Genomic DNA, 20,709 nt, shown 5'->3' with positions numbered 1-20,709 from the left:
AAGGTCGGAAATCCTAATTCATCCATCAGATGTTTCCTATGGACAGAGATCGTAAATTTTTAAAACAACGTATATATTTCACACGGATGCTGAGTAAGCCACTGATAATCCTACTTCATGGTAGATTAACTGGTGCTGTTCTTACCAATGGTATCAGACACTTGACCCTTTTCTTGCCCTTGGTGGGTCTGATGGTCGGATATGACAGATGTATTAGGATAGGACTGTGGTTCTCAAATGTGGCAGCCTATTAGGATTACCTGGGGAGCTTGTAAAATCACTAAGGTCCCACCCCAGAACATCTAAGTCAGAATCTCTGGTGGTGGAGCCTAAGTATCAGGATTGTTTTAAAAGATCCCTATGTGGGGGCTTCCCTGGTGGTGCAGTGGTTGAGAGTCCGCCTGCCGATACAGGGGACACGGGTTCGTGCCCCGGTCCGGGAAGATCCCATGTGCCGCGGAGCGGCTGGGCCCGTGAGCCATGGCTGCTGAGCCTGCGCGTCCGGAGCCTGTGCTCCGCAATGGGAGAGGCCACAACAGTGAGAGGCCCGTGTACCGCAAAAAAAAAAAAAAAAGATCCCTATGTGATTCTTTATTGTTATTATTACTGAGATATAATTCACATACCATAGAATTCACCCTTGAAAGTATACAATGAGTCTTTAGCATATCCACAGTGTTATGAAACCATCATCACTGTCTAATTCCAGGTCATTTTCATCACCCTAAAAAGAAATCCAATAACCACTAGTAGTCTCTCTCCACTGCCCTGTTGCCTTAGCCCTTGGCAACCACTGATCTACTTTCTGTCTGTATAGATTTGTCTACTCTAGATATTTCACGTAAATGGAATCTTACAATATATGGCCTTTTACATCTGGCTTCTTTCACTTGGCGTGATATTTTCGAGGTTCCTCCATGTTAGAACGTATATCAATATGTCTTTTTATGTTTGAATAATAACTGCATCGTATGCATATACCACATTTTGTTTATTCATTCATCAATTGATGTTTGATTGTTTTGATTATTTCCACTTCGGGCTATTATGAATAACACTGCTGTGAACATTCGTGTACCAGTTTTTGTACCGATATATGCTTTCAATACTCTTTGGTATATGCCTAGGAGCGGAATTGCTGGATCATATGGTAGCTGTATGTTTAATTGCTTGAGGAACGGCCAGACTGTCTTCCCAAGCAGCTGTACCATTTTACATTCCCACCAGCAATATATGAGATTTCTAGTTTCTCCACACCCTCAGGAATACTTTTCATTGTCCTTCCTAGTAGGTATGAAGTGATATCATCTTGTGATTTTAATTCAAATTTCCCTGATGACTGATGATGTTGAACACCTTTTCATGTGCTTATTGGCCTTTTGTGTATCTTCTTTGGAGAAATGCCCATTCAAATTCTTTGCCTATTTTTAAATTAGGTTATTTGTCATTTATTGAGTTGTGAGAATTCTTTATATATTCTGGATATAAAAGGGATATACAAGTCCCTTTTCAGATATGTAATTTGGAAATATTTTCTCCTATTCTGTGGATTGTCTTTTCACTTTCTTGCCGGTGTCCTTTGTTATTAAAAGCACAAAAGCTTTTAGTATTAATGATGTCCAGATGTCCAATACATCTGATTTTTATTTTTGTCACTTGTGCTCTTTGTGTCATATCTAAGAAAGCATTGCCTAATGTAAGATCACCAAGATTTTCTCCTATATTTTCTTCTAGGAGTTTTATTATTTAATATTGAGACCCTATGTTATTCTCATGTGCATCGGGGATGAGAACCACTGTATTAGAAGGAGTCTTATGGAATACGATAGCCTGGAGTTTCATCTCTGTAGCTCTGAATGAACATTACAAGTCTATTTCTTTAAATAATAAGAATAATAAAACCTAATTCGTGACTGTACCAAGCCTGAACTTTGGATTCATATGTTTTCCAGGCAAAATACACACCCCTAGTCTTCATGTGAATGGTTCCCTCACCCTTGCAATTGGTTCAATGAAGCCACTGGATTTTCTCCTCCTGAATGTTCAAGACCAGGATGGCAGGATCGAAGACCTCCTGTTCCATGTGGTGAGCACTCCCACCAATGGCCACCTCGTGCTCTCAAGGAATGGAAAAGAGGTTCAGCTCGACAAGGCTGGCCACTTTAGCTGGAAAGATGTGAAGGAGAAAAGAGTGCGTTTTGTGCACAGCAAAGAAAAGCCCAGGTGACCCAGCATTCTGTTGTTTTCCTCCTGCCACCCTTCCATCAGTGCTCTGCACCCCACACCCCCTTCTCAATAGCTCTCCCTTTTCTTCTGGGGAAGATCGATACTCTACAAAGGCCAATGCTTTCAGCTGCCTGTCATCATATCACTGTAATTGTTCAGAGAGAGTGCTTCTGTTAGAGGCATTTTTATTGTATCGCATAATTATGGGTAATTCTCTGATGTGATGGGGAAGTTCCTAGTACAATTACCCAGTTTTTTGGCCCAGGATAAACAAAGTCGCTTATATACCCAGATGCCGCAGCTGCTTCTTCAGCATTAGGGTACTATACCGAGAGGAGGGAGTGGCTAGAGGATGGAGTGTGTACTTTTCAAGGTATTGTATGGTTCCTAGAATTTCAGAGTTGGAAGGAAACTAAAAGTCACGGTTAACTTGTTATTATCCACTTTATGGGACTGAATGTGGTTCGTTTTTAAGCCTGATCCAGTTTTCTTCTGATGCCTAGCACACTTCTGGCTGTCTTCCCCACCCCAGCTGACATACGCTTCAGGAATGCAGTTGACTGTTAATGCTAACCCAAGCAAATAGAGCCATATATTTCGCAGAGTAAATCTACTAAACAGAAATCAGGGAATGCACCCCAAAGATTAGCCTGCTGGATTATCCTTCACCCTGCACTGCTTCATTAGTGCAGATCATTCAGAGTGGACTACATGTGTAAACAGGGAGTCGAAACCCATGGAACAGTGATAAAGGATGCGGTGAATATCTTCTACTGTCACCACTAAATCTGAGATTTTTAAAAAAATGTTTAAGGTCTGGGCTAGGAGATAAGTGGGGAGAAGAGTAGATCACAAGTTCCCTATTGCAGTTCAGAGCCAGTGATGCCAGTAACCTCAAAAGACCCATCTTACAGGAATAGGAACAACTAATATTTACTGAGTGCTAACTGTGACCCAGCTGTTGTGCACTGTATTTGAATTATGTATATTTATGATCCTAGGCTATAGATAGGGAAACTGAGGCCTGAGCATGTAAGTAATCTTGCTCAAGCCTCACAGCCTATGAGTGCAGAGCTGAGACTCCAACCCAAGGCTCTCTGATTCCACACCCCATGCCTTCATGCCTTCAGCCTATGATTTCTGCCTCCTTAACAGTACTAGGAATAAAGGGCATGCTTCCATCCTCCTGGGGCAAAAGATCATTGCATAGGAAAATATTGCTCCAGAGATGGAGCTTAAAACTCTGGTGTCTGATGCCATAGAATCACTCTTCATATTTGTGCTCTATCTTCTTCATTCATTTTCTTTCAAGTATAGTTCTTAGGTGTTTGCATCACACACACACAGACACATATATACACAGCTCCGTACCTGTAGTCATATGTCTCGGAATCACTTGTGAAAAGTGTGTAAAGTACATAAAAGCTCCAGAGAAAACCAAAGTTAAGCCTCTTGTCTGTTTAACCTCTTTAATCTCTCACCACCAGTTTCTTTCCAGTGAGCTTTGCACCCCTAAACAGGACCAAGCGTGACAACTATTTTGCAGGGATTTCTTTCAGTACTCTTTTTATTTTTTAGTACCCATTTTAACACTGGATCTTCTTTTTTATCTAAAATTTTTTTAAAAAGAAAGAATGAGAGGAATAGTAAAACAAGGTTGGTAGAAACTCATGGAAAAGGGAAATTATATAAGTCTCTAAATGATACAAAAACAAAAGGGGAACCTGCCATGTTGGCTTGTGGTTGTTTATCCCCATGAAAATGCCCACTGTGATTCTTTAGGATTGGCTTTCTTTGGGTTGGAATGCCCCTGTGGAGTGCAAGATGACTCGGAAATACAGTCCTAGTGGCCCTGATAAGCTGGCATGGCTGAGAGGCTGAACACAGTTATTGGAACCTCAGTGCCGCCAAGATCGTTTTTCCCCAGTAGGTTGGGAGTAACCATCCTTTCTTTCTGCATTCTGCTTCTTCCATCACCTGCATTCTCTTGAAGTCTGGAGGTGGGAGTGGAGAGGGACAGGATTTAAATGAGACAGAAAATGAAAGGGATGATGGAATGAGAGGGAAGACAAGCATTCTTTCTTTTAAAAAAAGAATCAGATTTATTGAGGTATAATTGGCACCCAATAAAATTCCCCATTTTAAACTGTACTGTTCTATGTGTGTTAACAAATATATATAGTCTTGCAGTCTTGAGACCACAAGCAAGATGTGAAACAGTTTCGTCACTCCCCCCATCTCATTTTTTACAGGTACTCCCTTCCCCCCTCTCCGTCCCTGGCAAATACCGATCTGTTTTTCACTCTTATTGTTTTGCCCTTTCTGAAATGTCATGTGAATGGACGCATACAGTATATAATCTTTTGTTTCTGGCTTTTGCCATAATGCATTTGAGATCCATCCGCATTCTTTATGTCTTAGTAGTTAGTTCCATGAATGCCTTTTAAAGAACCTTTCAAACAATGGTCCCTATTGTATAGACCAGAATTCTAAACCTTCCATAATGTATTAATCACACATCTTACAAGCCCGAAGTGCGTTCTGAGCTTGCTTTGGCTTTGAAGGTGGGCAGCTCCTACCTTCCCACCTAGTAGTCTCTGAAGCTGCTGAAACAGGAAGTAAAAACCACAGCAAAGAGTGAGTCTTATTTTGTTCTATTAATTAGGACTCTTTGGTTGCAAGTAATGGAAGTCAGCTTGAACTAGATTAAGCAAAATTGTAAGGCTGCTGTTATAACACTGCAGGTATGGCTCAGATCTCAAACACATCAAGGACAACTGGGCTTCCAGGGCAAGCCCAGGAGTTAGAACCAGAAATGGGAAGCAGGGCTCAATTCTTCCTCTCATCTCTGTCTCATTGCTCGAAGGCTACATTCACCTCCCTCCTACAGACGGGCTTGCTCCACATTCTCATCAGCATGATAGACTGTGGTTCCCCCAAAGTCAAATGGCACTGTTCAGGCCAGTTCCAAATTTCCAGGGAATAATCAGTCATCCTTCTGTAGTCCAGTCCACATTGAATGTGTATGTGTATGACTGGAGGGAGGATTGGGCCATAGAGTCATGTAACACAAACATTGCAAACATTGTTAATGGTGTTATTGGCATCCACTCACATGAACTGGCCAGGGGTTGGGGAGAGGATTCACAGGGAAGAGGAAATCATTGAGAACTAGTCAGAGACAGTGAAAGATTCCTTTCCATTCTCCAACTTAACCATTAGCCTTCAATATATTACTAACCTGTCTTGGCCTGACAGCTGATTTTTCAACATTTTATATATTCTATTTAGAAAAATAGAAAACAAAAAAAATGGAAACATTGTTATAATGAGATCGAAGAATATACAGTAGTTTTACCTGCATCTTGCTATGTTAATCTTTATGTGGTCATTTCTATTTACTGTATGAATAGTATATTACTGTAGTGGTTTGATCCAAATTCTTATATGCATATAATCTGAAAATATTTTTAATCCTTGTCTTTTTAAAGACCAATTTAATGATTGTACTTTCTCATTCCTTTCTTGGGGACTTCTTTCAGGAAAGGTTACTTTTACCTGAAAATTAGTGACCAGCAGTTCTTCTCTGAGCCACAGCTGATCAACATACAAGCATTTTCAACACAGGTAAGAAAATGCCACACAATTAATAATTTCACATGCCTACTGATTCTGAAGCACAAATAAAGATTTTCTGTAGTTTTAGCAAAAATGATTGAGCTGAATTAATCGTGTCTCAGTTTCCTCATGAGATGTCACTGGAGTAGTTTTTAGTACTGTGGGTCATAACAGCAACAAACAATTACTGATACAGCCATAGTACTCTTATGTTTCTCATGTAATCCTTTTGCCAGCCCTGTGAGGTATTATTATCTCCAATTCACAGATGAGGAAACTAAGTCTCAGGGAGGTTCAGTAACTTGTCTATGGTGATATAGCTGACAGAGAGCTGAGATTTGTGCCCAGTGAATCTGGTTACACAGTCTGTGTTCTTGACTATTACATTGTACCTTACTTTACTATACTGAATCTCATACTAGCCCTTCAGAATAATTTGAAGCTGTACTAGTTGTTAAGACTTCCGTATTCATAGGTGAATAGGGTTTTTTTGTCTAAATATTTCTCTTTCAGGGATATGGAATTTTGTTTACCTATTTTGCCTATCTATCATGTAGCTGAACTGCATTTAACTCAGTTTGCAGTAGTTAGAGGATCTTATCAAGGATCTATTTAAATGAAGTGCCAGTGTGGTCATCAGCCAAACATAAGTCTGAGGAAATCATGGTAGTTGCTATAAAATTCAGTGTGATGGCTCTTCTGCTCTCATCACTCATCTCCATCAAGCTGTACTTATGTGTCCTGAATACAAATCATGGTAGATGCTCTGAGTACCTGGGCTTGAAGGATTGAACAGCTGAAATGTGCAAAGGGAAGAGGAAGATCAATGTATTCTTAAGTGGTGAACAGTAGGAGACTGGGATATCAGCATGGGGGAACCCAGATTACCTAAACATTAGATCTTGGTAGTGTGTCAGTCTTGGTTCAAGGAAGGATATGAGATCATTGGTTTTTTTTCTTTTTTTTTTTTTAACATCTTTATTGGGGTATAATTGCTTTACAATGGTGTGTTAGTTTCTGCCCCATAACAAAGTGAATCAGTTATACATATACATATGTTCCCATATGTCTTCCCTCTTGCGTCTCCCTCCCTCCCATCCTCCCTATCCCACCCCTCCAGGCTGCCACAAAGCACCGAGCCAATATCCCTGTGCCATGCGTCTGCTGCTCACTAGCTATCTACTTTACTACGTTTGTTAGTGTGTATATGTCCATGACTCTCTCTCGCCCTGTCACAGCTCACCCTTCCCCTCCCCATATCCTGAAGTCCGTTCTCCAGTAGGTCTGCGTCTTTATTCCTGTCTTACCCCTAGGTTCTTCATGACATTTTTTTTTTTCTTAAATTCCATATATATGTGTTAGCATACGGTATTTGTCTTTTGCTTTCTGACTTACTTCACTCTATATGACGGACTCTAGGTCTATCCATCTCATTACAAATAGCTCAATTTCGTTTCTTTTTAAGGCTGACTAATATTCCATTGTATATATGTGCCACATCTTCTTTATCCATTCATCCGATGATGGGCACTTAGGTTGTTTCCATCTCCGGGCTATTGTAAACAGAGCTGCAATGAACATTTTGGTACGTGACTCTTCTTGAATTATGGTTTTCTCAGGGTATATGCCCAGTAGTGGGATTGCTGGGTCATATGGTAATTCTATTTGTAGTTTTTTAAGGAACCTCCATACTGTTCTCCATAGTGGCTGAACCAATTGACATTCCCACCAGCAGTGCAAGAGTGTCCTCTTTTCTCCACACCCTCTCCAGCATTTATTATTTCTAGATTTTTTGATGATGGCCATTCTAACTGGTGTGAGATGATATCTCATTGTAGTTTTGATTTGCATTTCTCTAATGATTAATGATGTTGAGCATTCTTTCATATGTTTGTTGGCAGTCTGTATATCTTCTTTGGAGAAATGTTTATTTAGGTCTTCTGCCCATTTTTGGATGGGGTTGTTTGTTTTTTTGTTATTGAGCTGCATGAGCTGCTTGTAAATTTTGGAGATTAATCCTTTGTCAGTTGCTTCATTTGCAAATATTCTCTCCCATTCTGAGGGTTGTCTTTTGGTCTTGTTTATGGTTTCCTTTGCTGTGCAAAAGCTTTGAAGTTTCATTAGGTCCCATTTGTTTATTTTTGTTTTTATTTCCATTACTCTAGGAGGTGGGTCAGAAAGCATCTTGCTGTGATTTATGTCATAGAGTGTTCTGCCTATGTTTTCCTCTAAGAGTTTGATAGTTTCTGGCCTTACATTTAGGTCTTTAATCCATTTTGAGCTTATTTTTGTGTATGGTGTTAGGGAGTGATCTAATCTCATACTTTTACATGTACCTGTCCAGTTTTCCCAGCACCATTTATTGAAGAGGCTGTCCTTTCTCCACTGTACATTCCTACCACCTTTATCAAAGATAAGGTGTCCATATGTGCGTGGGTTTATCTCTGGGCTGTCTATCCTGTTCCATTGATCTATCTTTCTGTTTTTGTGCCAGTACCATACTGTCTTGATTACTGTAGCTTTGTAGTATAGTCTGAAGTCAGGGAGCCTGATTCCTCCAGCTCCTTTTTTCATTCTCAAGATTGCTTTGGCTATTCGAGGTCTTTTGTGTTTCCATACAAATTGCGAAATTTTTTGTTCTAGTTCTGTGAAAAATGCCAGTGGTAGTGTGATAGGGATTGTATTGAATCTATAGATTGCTTTGGGTAGTAGAGTCATTTTCACAACGTTGATTCTTCCAATCCAAGAACATGGTATATCTCTCCATCTATTTGTATCATCTTTAATTTCTTTCATCAGTGTCTTATAATTTTCTGCATACAGGTCTTTTGTCTCCTTAGGTAGGTTTATTCCTAGATATTTTATTCTTTTTGTTGCAATGGTAAATGGGAGTGTTTTCTTGATTTCACTTTCAGATTTTTCATCATTAGTATATAGGAATGCCAGAGATTTCTGTGCATTAATTTTGTATCCTGCTACTTTACCAAATTCATTGATTAGCTCTAGTAGTTTTCTGGTAGCATCTTTAGGATTCTCTATGTATAGTATCATGTCATCTGCAAACAGTGACAGCTTTACTTCTTCTTTTCCGATTTGGATTCCTTTTATTTCCTTTTCTTCTCTGATTGCTGTGGCTAAAACTTCCAATACTATGTTGAATAAGAGTGGTGAGAGTGGGCAACCTTGTCTTGTTCCTGATCTTAGTGGAAATGCTTTCAGTTTTTCACCATTGAGGATGATGTTTGCCGTGGGCTTGTCATATATGGCCTTTATTATGTTGAGGAAAGTTCCCTCTATGCCTACTTTCTGGAGGGTTTTTATCATAGATGGGTGTTGAATTTTGTCGAAAGCTTTCTCTGCATCTATTGAGATGATCATATGGTTTTTCTCCTTCAGTTTGTTAATATGGTTTATCACATTGATAGATTTGCGTATATTGAAGAATCCTTGCATTCCTGGAATAAACCCCACTTGATCATGGTGTATGATCCTTTTAATGTGCTGTTGGATTCTGTTTGCTAGTATTTTGTTGAGGATTTTTGCATCTATGTTCATCAGTGATATTGGCCTGTAGTTTTCTTTCTTTGTGACATCCTTGTCTGGTTTTGGTATCAAGGTGATGGTGACTTCGTAGAAGGAATTTGGGAGTGTTCCTCCCTCTGCTATATTTTGGAAGAGTTTGAGAAGGATAGGTGTTAGCTCTTCTCTAAACGTTTGATAGAATTCACCTGTGAAGCCATCTGGTCCTGGGCTTTTGTTTGTTGGAAGGTTTTTAATCACAGTTTCAATTTCAGTGCTTGTGATTGGTCTGTTCATATTTTCTATTTCTTCCTGATTCAGTCTTGGCAGGTTGTGCATTTCTAAGAATTTGTCCATTTCTTCCAGATTGTCCATTTTATTGGCATAGAGTTGCTTGTAGTAATCTCTCATGATCTTTTTTATTTCTGCAGTGTCAGTTGTTACTTCTCCTTTTTCATTTCTAATTCTATCGATTTGAGTCTTCTCCCTTTTTTCTTGATGAGTCTGGCTAGTGGTTTATCTATTTTGTTTATCTTCTCAAAGAACCAGCTTTTAGTTTTATTGATCTTTGCTATCGTTTCGTTCATTTCTTTTTCATTTATTTCTGATCTGATTTTTATGATTTCTTTCCTTCTGCTAGCTTTGGGGTTTTTTTGTTCTTCTTTCTCTAATTGCTTGAGGTGCAAGGTTAGGTTGTTTATTCGAGATGTTTCCGGCTTCTTAAGGTAGGACTGTATTGCTATAAACTTCCCCCTTAGACTGCTTTTGCTGCATCCCATAGGTTTTGGGTCGTTGTGTCTCCATTGTCATTTGTTTCTAGGTATTTTTTTATTTCCTCTTTGATTTCTTCAGTGATCACTTCATTATTAAGTAGTGTATTGTTTAGCCTCCATGTATTTGTATTTTTTACAGATCTTTTCCTGTAATTGATATCTAGTCTCATGGCGTTGTGGTCAGAAAAGATACTTGATACAATTTCAATTTTCTTAAATTTACCAAGGCTTGATTTGTGACCCAAGATATGATCTATCCTGGAGAATGTTCCATGGGCACTTGAGAAAAATGTGTATTCTGTTGTTTTTGGATGGAATGTCCTATAAATATCAATTAAGTCCATCTTGTTTAATGTATCATTTAAAGCTTGTGTTTCCTTATTTATTTTCATTTTGGATGATCTGTCCATGGGTGAAAGTGGGGTGTTAAAGTCCCCTACTATGAATGTGTTACTGTCGATTTCCCCTTTTATGGCTGTTAGCATTTGCCTTATGTATTGAGGTGCTCCTATGTTGGGTGCATAAATATTTACAATTGTTATATCTTCTTCTTGGATCGATCCGTTGATCATTATGTAGTGTCCTTCTTTGTCTCTTTTAATAGTCCTTATTTTAAAGTCTATTTTGTCTGATATGAGAATTGCTACTCCAGCTTTCTTTTGGTTTCCATTTGCATGGAATATCTTTTTCCATCCCCTTACTTTCAGTCTGTATGTGTCTCTAGGTCTGAAGTGGGTCTCTTGTAGACAGCATATATAAGGGTCTTGTTTTTGTATCCATTCAGACAATCTGTGTCTTTTGGTGGGAGCATTTAGTCCATTTACATTTAAGGTAATTATCGATATGTATGTTCCTATTCCCATTTACTAAATTGTTTTGGGTTCGTTATTATAGGTCTTTTCCTTCTCTTGTGTTTCTTGTCTAGAGAAGTTCCTTTAGCATTTGTTGTAAAGCTGGTTTGGTGGTGCTGAACTCTCTAAGCTTTTGCTTGTCTGTAAAGGTTTTAATTTCTCCATCAAATCTGAATGAGATCCTTGCTGGGTAGAGTAATCTTGGTTGCAGGTTTTTCTCCTTCATCACTTTCAATATGTCCTGCCACTCCCTTCTGGCTTGTAGGGTTTCTGCTGAGAGATCAGCTGTTAACCTTATGGGGATTCCCTTGTGTGTTATTTGTTGTTTTTCCCTTGCTGCTTTTAATATGCTTTATTTGTATTTAATTTTTGATAGTTTGATTAATATGTGTCTTGGCGTATTTCTCCTTGTATTTATCCTGTATGGGACTCTCTGTGCTTCCTAGACTTGATTAACTATTTCCTTTCCCATATTAGGGAAGTTTTCAACTATAATCTCTTCAAATATTTTCTCAGTCCCTTTCTTTTTCTCTTCTTCTTCTGGAACCCCTATAATTTGAATGTTGGTGCATTTAATGTTGTCCCAGAGGTCTCTGAGACTGTCCTCAGTTCTTTTCATTCTTTTTTCTTTATTCTGCTCTGCAGTAGTTATTTCTACTATTTTATCTTCCAGGTCACTTATCCGTTCTTGTGCCTTAGTTATTCTACTATTGATCCCATCTAGAGTACTTTTAATTTCATTTATTGTGTTGTTCATTGTTGCTTGTTTCATCTTTATTTCTTCTAGGTCCTTGTTAACTGTTTCTTGCATTTTGTCCATTCTGTTTCCAAGATTTCGGATCATCCTTACTATCATTATTCTGAATTCTTTTTCAGGTAGACTGCCTATTTCCTCTTCATTTGTTAGGTCTGGTGCATTTTTATCTTGCTCCTTTATCTGCTGTGTGTTTTTCTGTCTTCTCATTTTGCTTATCTTACTGTGTTTGGGGTCTCCTTTTTGCCGGCTGCAGGTTCGTAGTACCCGCTGTTTTTGATGTCTGTCTCCAGTGGCTAAGGTTGCTTCAGTGGGTTGTGTAGGCTTCCTGGTGGAGGGGACTAGTGCCTGTGTTGTGGTGGATGAGGCTGGATCTTGTCTCTCTAGTGGGCAGGTTCACGTCTGGTGTGTTTTGGGGTGTCTGTGGCCTTATTATGATTTTAGGCAGCCTCTCTGCTAATGGGTGGGGTTGTGTTCCTGTTTTGCTAGTTGTTTGACATAGGTTGTCCAGCACTGTGGCTTGCTGGTCGTTGAGTGAAGCTGGGTGCTGGTGTTAAGATGGAGGTGTCTGGGAGATTTTCGCCATTTAATATTATGTGGAGCTGGGAGGTTCTTGTTGACCAGTGTCCTGAAGTTGGCTCTCCTACCTCAGAGGCAGAGCCCTGACTCCTGGCTGGAGCACCAAGAGCCTTTTATCCACACGGCTCAGAATAAAAGGGAGAAAAAGTAGAGAGAATTATTAGAAGTATGAGGAAAGAAACAAGGAAAGGAGGGAAGGAAGGAAGGAAGAGAGAAGCAAAGAAGGAAAGAAGGAAAGAAAGGGAGGAAGGAAGGAAGGAGAGAAAGAAGGAAAAAAGACAGAAAGAAAGAAGATACAGTAAAAATAAAATAAAGTATAATAAAGTTATTGAATTAAAATATATTTATTTAGAAAAAAAAGGGACGGATAGAACCTTAGGACAAATGTTGGAAGCAAAGCTATACAGAGAAAATCTTACACAGAAGCGTACACATACACCCTCACAAAAAGAGGTAAAGGGGGAAAAATCATAAATCTTGCTCTCAGAGACCACCTCCTCAATTTGGGGTGATTCGTTGTCTAAAGGAGGGAAGGAAGGAAGGAAGGAAGGAAAGAAAGAAAGAAGGTAAAGTATAATAAAGTTATTAAAATTAATTATTAAGAAAAAAATTTTTAAAAAAACCACGGACGGATAGAACCCTAGGACAAATGGTGGAAGCAAGAGTGTACAGACAAGATCTCACACGGAAGCATACACGTACACATTCACAAAAAGAGGAAAAGGGAAAAAAATCATAGATCTCACTCCTAAATTCCACTTCCTCAATTTGGGATCATTCCTTGTCTATTCAGGTATTCCACAGATGCAGGGTACATCAAGTTGATTGTGGAGCTTTAATCCGCTGCTTCTGAGGCTGCTGGGAGAGATTTTCCTTTCTCTTCTTTGTTCTCACAGCTCACAGGAGCTCAGCTTTGGATTTGGCCCTGCCTCTGCGTGTAGGTCGCTGGAGGGCGTCTGTTTTTTGCTCAGACAGGACGGGGTTAAAGGAGCCGCTGATTCGGAGGCTCTGGCGCACTCAGGCGGGGGGGGGGGGGGGGGCACTGCGTGCGGGGCGGGCCTGCGGCGGCAGAGGCCATCGTGACGTTGCTCCAGCCTGAGGCCCACCGTGCGTTCTTCCGAGGAAGTTGTCCCTGGATCCCGGGAACCTGGCAGTGGCGGGCTGCACAGGCTCCGCGGAAGAGGGGTGTGGAGAGTGACCTGTGCTCGCACACAGGCCCCTTGGTGGCGGCAGCAGCAGCCTTAGCGTCTCCCGCCCGTCTCTGGGGTTCGCGCTTTTAGCCACCGCTCGCGCCCGTCTCTGGGGTTCGCGCTTTTAGCCGCGGCTCGCGCCCGTCTCTGGAGTTCCTTTAAGCAGCGCTCTTAAACCCGTCTCCTCGCGCACCAGGAAACAAAGAGGGAAGAAAAAGTCTCTTGCCTCTTCGGCAGGTGCAGGCTTTTCCCCGAACTCCCTCCCGGCTAGTCGTGGTGCACTAACCCCTTCAGGCTATGCTCAAGCTGCCAACCCCAGTCCTCTCCCTGCGCTCCGTCCAAAACCAAAACCCGAGCCTCAGCTCGCAGCCCCGCCCGCCCCGGTGGGTGAGCAGACAAGCCTCTCGGGCTGGTGAGTGCCGGTCGGCACCGATCCTCTGTGCGGGAATCTCCCCGCTTCGCCCTCCGCACCCGCTGCTGGGCACTCCTCCGCGGTACCGAAGCTCCCCCCTCCGACTCCCGCAGTCTCCGCCCGCGAAGGGGCTTCCTAGTGTGTGGAAACTTTTCCTCCTTCACAGCTCCCTCCCACTGGTGCAGGTGCCGTCCCTATTCTTTTGTCTCTGTTTTTCTTTTGCCCTACCCAGGTACGTGGGGAGTTTCTTGCCTTTTGGGAGGTCTGAGGTCTTCTGTCAGCCTTCAGTAGGTGTTCTGTAGGAGTTGTTCCACGTGTAGATGTATTTCTGGTGTATCTGTGGGGAAGAAGGTGATCTCCGCGTCATACTCTTCCGCCATCTTCAAGGTCCCCCCCGAGATCATTGTTTTTAAAACTGTGGTTTTTGGGGGGATTTCCCTGGTGGTCCGGCAGTTAAGACTCTGTGCTTCCAATGCTGGGGACGTGGGTTTGATCCCTGGTTGGGGAACTGAGATCCCATATGCCACACAGTGCAGCCAAAAACAAACAAACAAAAACTGTTATATATTTTTGGTCCAAAAGCGAAAAGACCATGGACTATGGGATAACTGAGATTTGAACCAGAAGTGGCTGCCAAATGGTATTCACAGCCCAGCTCAGCGATTCTTGATGGCATTCTCACTTCAGTGATGACTGAAGTTGAGGAATGATTAGAAATTGATCCTAAATTAATTTGACCTCAGGGTTGGGCTAAGAGTATGAATTTTGTTTAAATCAAAGCAAAACATATGATCTCTGTAAATATGGGTCAGAGGGCTACCAAGTCTCAGGACTTACTGGCTTGGATGTTTCTCGGTATTTAAGCTCAGATGTTTTGTTTTGATCTTTTTGTTTGTGCTAATATAGTTACTCTAGTTAGGTGAATAAAAGACTTGGGTGGCTTTTGGCAAGTGACTTCCTAATCTGAGATGATGAGCTGCCATGGTTCCCTGATTCTTTCCCCAAATCAGTTGAGTAGATGGTGAAGGCCCATTTTTATTTTATTTATTTTGTCATTTTAACTTTTTAAAAATGGATTTTTAGAAATGAATTTTAACTTATTTTTGTTTCTTTACATTTCTGTGATATTTCAATATGGTTTTGAGCGTCTGTGAGATTTTCTCATGTAAGTTAATTTGATCTTTTTCCATTTATGGATTTTGACCTCTCCTCTTTCAGAATCTGAGGGGCCATTCATTCCCATGTATAGAATCACAGCTTTTGAATTCTCACTCAGGAATCCTGAGGAGTAGCTATCTTCTATAGCTATTATGTGATTATTATAGAGATGCACTAGCTAGACATTACTTTAATAGATATTGAAATTTCCAGGAGGCCAGGAGGGGTATTGTTAAAGGAAAGCCATTTGGAGTAAAGAAAGGCAGTGTACTGAAAAACCCCTAGATGGTTCAACTTCAAGTGATATTAACAACTAAGATAATGTTTTCTTTGGCTTCTTGCCTTGATTTTTTTGTTTTTTGTTTATTTGTTGGTGTCTTTTTATGTGTGGTTCATTAACTTTTATCTCAATGAAAGAACATTTTATTTGCTTACTGAAGTTGGTGGGAGAGACCTGATAATCCTAAGGAAAACATATTAAAATTTGCCACATGAATTAACCAGGTGGTTGCCTTACGCAGACCGTGATCTTATCAGGCTTTATAACCTGAGTTGGGGTGGGCCCGTTGAAGATATGGATGAGACAGCTTGAAAAACTTACTGGGAGGGACCAGAAATAGCAGGAATTCAGAATGCCAAAGTATCTTACTCCAAGTATGTTACTTACTGCAGCTTGCTGTAGCGTAGCCTGGAGTGAAGTGCTCAACTCCCAACACAAATGCCAAATCAAAATTCCGTATCTCTTGTTAGTCCCTCTTGAATGCAGACAACTAATTGAGTTCCCTGACTCACCTCTCAGTTGCAATTCAGGGGATGTAGTGTGAATCATGACAGCAGAGACTTCAGAGATTTGGAAGCAAGCAGCTCACTTTGGTTGCCCCTGATGAATATTATGGTCTGGAAGTGTCTTGAGAAATCTCCAGAACCACAGGTGTGAAGTAACCTCCTTTGCGGTGATTACTATGTTTGACTACACCTCTGACAAATGCTGTGATCATGCAAGAGTTTGGCACTTGGCCGGAGCATCTAGAGTTCCTTAAAAAGCATAGAAATGGCAATCAGGTTGCACACAGCTGGTATCTGGTCCACTCGATTGCCCTCTCTTTTCCTGCGAATGGCTTCTCTTCTCCTCCTTCCCTTCAACTCCACAGGCCCCCTATGTGCTGAGGAACGAGGCTCTCCATATTAGCAGAGGAGAGAGGGGAACCATCACCACTCAGCTGCTTGACATCCGAGATGACGACAACCCCCAGGATGTGGTGGTCCAAGTGCTCGATCCTCCACTTCATGGCCAGTTGCTCCAAACGCTTCAGTCGCCTGCAGCCCCTAGCTATCAGTTCCGGTTGGATGAGCTCTCCAGGGGCCTTCTCCAGTATGCTCACGATGGCTCGGATAGCACTTCTGATGTCACAGTCTTGCAGGCCAATGATGGACACTCCTTCCAAAATATACTGTTCCGTGTGAGGACTGTGCCCGAGGTAAGTGTCATTCCTAGAGCTACATTTTCCTCGCACCTAGATGTGAAGTTTTGTTGATGATGTTGTATTGCAATGTTCATAAATTTAAGATACCGGTAGTTATTTATTTATTCAAACATTTATTAAGCATCTATTATGGAGCTATTTAGGACATTCAAAGATTAATAGAACACATCACCCAATCTCAGAGGGCAGTGTGTATTTTGTTAGGAGCACCCTTGAGCCGAAAGACCTGTCCCCATGTTCTCTGCCAAAGGAACACTTTTGAAATTTTGTGTTGACTTGCTGCCATAAAAATGCCTCGTTGTTCTCTGACTTTCTGGTCTGCTGCCTGAGCATGGTTGTAAGAATCAAGTGCACCCCTGTTCTTGTCTGCTCTTCTAGAGTAGCTCATGTGATGTGAAGCTCACAGTCAGCTTACTGTAATGAATCAAAAAGGATGAGTTCGACCATTCTCCACTGAAGTTGGATGAGAAAACTCTTTTAGTAATCACAGGAGTCCTTGGCCTAGGGGGTAGGAGCCCGGTGAAGAGCAGTGCTTCTCAGCCCAAGTCATCCCCATGCCACCTCCCTGTGTTTTTGCCGTATCCATGAGTGCCTGTCCTACTATTCACTTAATACTCTTCTTTGAATCGACTTACTTTTTTATCATGGCTTCTTCCTAATAAATACTTGTGAAATCCTGGGCTAATTTTATAAAATTCCATCCGTGCACAACATAAAATGTCTTTGGATACTACTAATAGGATGGCTATCACATTTTGGGAAATACTGGGCTAGCACATGCTAGTTCTAAGAGACATGTTGAAAAATATTTTCAAAGCCATCTATTACTTGATGATATTTCACTCCAAGCTCTTTTCTCTGTAGTAGCAAGAACGACTCTCTCTCATGATGGCAGATTGGGAGACATAATTTTTTTTGAACTTTTCATTCCAAATACCAGCACCTACTGAAGTGTCATTGATGATGACCTAGAGAGATTGATTTGCTGAGGACAGTTTAGAAACCACTTGTCACTTTCTCACCAATGATCACTTACAACTTGCAGTTGATCCTCATGAAGGTGAAGAGCTGAATCTAATATGGTCTGCTGGCTGGTTTCTCAGGCTCTGGTCTCATTATGTTCAGCTGCTGGAAACAGTAATGGTGGCATGAGATAGGTGGGAGGAAGCGAAGGCTGATGATGAGATGCAGCTGGCAGATAGCCACCTTGAAGCCTATCTGAATGATCACCCTCTTGCTGTCGCCCTGGAAGATGAGGTTTACTTCTGAAGAGATGAAGTCTAGACAGACACAGAAAGCTTTCTTTTCTTCCTTCTTGGTTTCTCTCCAAAGATTGTTATGGGATTTCAGTGCAACCCTAGCAGCCGCCTTTCCTATCGAGGTTTCAATCTCCATGTTTGGAGCTCAGCGCATCGTATTGTACAACCGGTTTGCGTGCTGTGGCTCAAGATTGAAGGGGTTTTCTAGGATTTTAGCCACTTCGACTACCAAAACACAACAAAGAAAAATAGAATTTTAATTTGTAAACGAGGCATAAGCACAGAACTTGAGAATTCTTAGAGTGCTTACAACTTGGGAGGCGTGTGAGTGTTCTTCCTCCTTCCCCCTTCCTTCCCTCCGTCTCCTGTAGTGCTGTGCTTACCTGTCCATCAGGTGAACTAATGGCTTCTAAACAGTGAATTAGGATAATTAAACTGGTTACCAGAGCCCCAGCAGCCATTAGAATATACTAATAATAAACCTGACGCTCTCATCCTGATAATATTTTACAAATATAGACTACATCTTCTTTTAGGAATTCAGAGTACTTTTTCTCATATCTATTCTACTCGTCTTTACAATGTCTTAGTGAAGAAGGTTAGAATAGAGGCTGTAGAACCTTATTACTTCTAGAGGATATTCTACTATTGGTGAAAGTAATTTTTGTTTGCTTTGTTTTTAACCTTTATTGGGCACTAATGCTTGATGTGAATTATTCCTTTTGATCTTCATGATCATTCCAGGATATTTGTACAATTATTATCTTTAATTTTCCAAAAGAGGAAACTGAAATAAAGGAGGTTTAAAAACATTTACAGAGGTTTAAAAATGTTTATTTCTCATCAAGGTATTTAGTGACGGATCTGTGATTTCAAATCAAGTGTGTTCTGGCTCCGCACACTTAACCAGATGGCTTTTGTTCACTCTAGCTCATTTTTTTTTTCAGCGGTTTGGTCATATATATTCTTATCCCCTTAATGGACAGAATGGAGACAGTAATTTAGTCATTTTCTCAATGTCTTATCCAAGCAGTCTGGACCCCAAGCCTCTCCGAATCTTCCCTGTGGGCTCACCACATCTTGTTACAAACAAAGCTATTTATAATCATAAGTCTACTGGAGCCCAAGAAGAAAAAAAATTGCCTTAACTGTTAATGGCTCCCAGTCGTTGTATAGTCAGCCACGATTGATTTTGTTCTGCTAGCCATTTCTGAAGGTGGCATGTAAGCCCTTACCCTGAAGCTACCTGTGTATTAAATTTGGAGTAACGACAGTTACTGGCTTATGTCTAGCTGGTGATTTAAATGGAATGACAAAGGGTTTTAGGTCTAATTCCTAGTGAATGGATGTAAAAATGAATCCTAGTGTTGTTCAACATAAAACTTAACCTGGTGAGATAGATGGAAAGGGACTGAGGGATAGAAAAAGGAAGCTTTGTGAGAGCAGGAACTATTTCAGTATTGCTGCCTTGAGCCAGGCACATTGCAGAAGTTTAGTACGTTTTTGTTGGATGGATAGATAGATGCGTGGATGCAACAGCTTGAGTTGGGCTGGTGCCTATGTTCCTGCCTTTGAGTTGATCCCTTGCATCAGATTCATCAGCCTACTGGGCACTTCAGCTGATGCTGGGGTGGCCCATCTGAGACTGAGGGTAGGAGCTGGTGGTTCCACTTTTAGTTATCAAGTTCCACATCACTTCCCCCAAATTTATGTTTTTATCCTTGGCCTGGCAGTGAGTAAAATTGACTGCCACCCTCCAGGCTTATACTGAGTTGCTGAGGAGAAGATAGACCCAAGACAGATGTTGAAACATGTTCTGTTGGGGAAGGAGGCAAAAGAATTCAAAAAGATTAAAAGGTAATAAAGAATGCTCTGCTGAACAGGCTTTCATTAACTGGGTGGATTACCAAACCCAAGCCTGCTAGAGATATGATTCTAAAGAAATTCAGAGTCTAATACGGGCTAAAATGTGGGCAGGGAGAAGCCTTGCATGTTGGTGGGTTTCTCTCCGCTGCCGGGCTTTCAAGGAATTTCCTTCTTTTTCATTAATTAAAGCGTCTCTGAAAATCATGCCCCTTTTTCTACTTTGGCAATAAATCTGATGATCTTTCTGACCTCACTAGTTGTTGTTTGAGCAGTTATTTTCTGCAACTGGATAATGCTTTGATGTTAAAAGCCCCCAAGTGTCATGCTGTGAACTGGATGGAAAATTCTATTGCTGAGAGCCTTCTCTGGCTGTTTGACCTTGGTAAGGCCTGAGTGCAGATAAACGCCCTGTTGGGCTTTCCCGCAATTTTCTTAAAACCTGTCCTCCCATGCGTTGTCTTATAGGGACACAGTTTGATTAAAAGGATGTTTGTGAGAGTTATAAATATCAGTGGCATCAACATGTTTATTTCTCTGAATAAGACTCTGCCTGTCTCATAAATAAATAAATCCTCAGCACATATCAAGGTTCCACTTTATTGGACCTGCTGAATTGGTTCAATTTAGCATCTTGTAAGGTACACTGTCCGGAGTATACACTCAAAAAGCGTTTGTTGATTACGAAATATGTGTTTGTTTCTTTGTTTATAAAGCAGTTGAGACCTCCATGGAGAGAAGGTTCTGTATCCTTGACCTGAAGCTGCAGTTTCTGAGGCACATATACACACTGGCACACACAAAAACAGTGCAATTATCTCTCCATTGTTCTTCATTCTGGTAAATAGCATCTATCTTTCACCTTACATGTGCCACCCCCCATAATCCTTCCCTAAAATCCACAGTGCCCTCCAAGATTAAATTTTAAAAGCTATGGTATAAATGAGCTGTAACAAGTTAAAGTATTTTTACAGAATAAATAAAATGTGAGGGTTGCTGTTATATCTAATTACAGTCATATTC

General features: G+C 40.9%; 1 protein-coding gene across 1 annotated transcript in view; it reads left to right on the top strand.

The window, feature by feature from the left end:
- The window catches only part of FRAS1 (Fraser extracellular matrix complex subunit 1), a 455,620-nt gene that overhangs the window by 291,307 nt on the left and 143,604 nt on the right, over nt 1-20,709 (top strand). Inside the window, exons 27-29 of the mRNA XM_065877453.1 lie at nt 1,953-2,223; nt 5,769-5,853; nt 16,232-16,558. Coding sequence (XP_065733525.1) covers nt 1,953-2,223; nt 5,769-5,853; nt 16,232-16,558 — 683 coding nt within the window. The remainder of the gene's footprint in view (nt 1-1,952; nt 2,224-5,768; nt 5,854-16,231; nt 16,559-20,709) is intronic.

This window comes from Phocoena phocoena, chromosome 5 (genome assembly GCF_963924675.1).
Source record: "Phocoena phocoena chromosome 5, mPhoPho1.1, whole genome shotgun sequence".
NCBI classification, from domain to species: Eukaryota; Metazoa; Chordata; class Mammalia; order Artiodactyla; family Phocoenidae; genus Phocoena; species Phocoena phocoena.
Note: the sequence above shows the minus strand (reverse complement) of the source record. Positions and strands in the feature narration are given on the sequence as shown.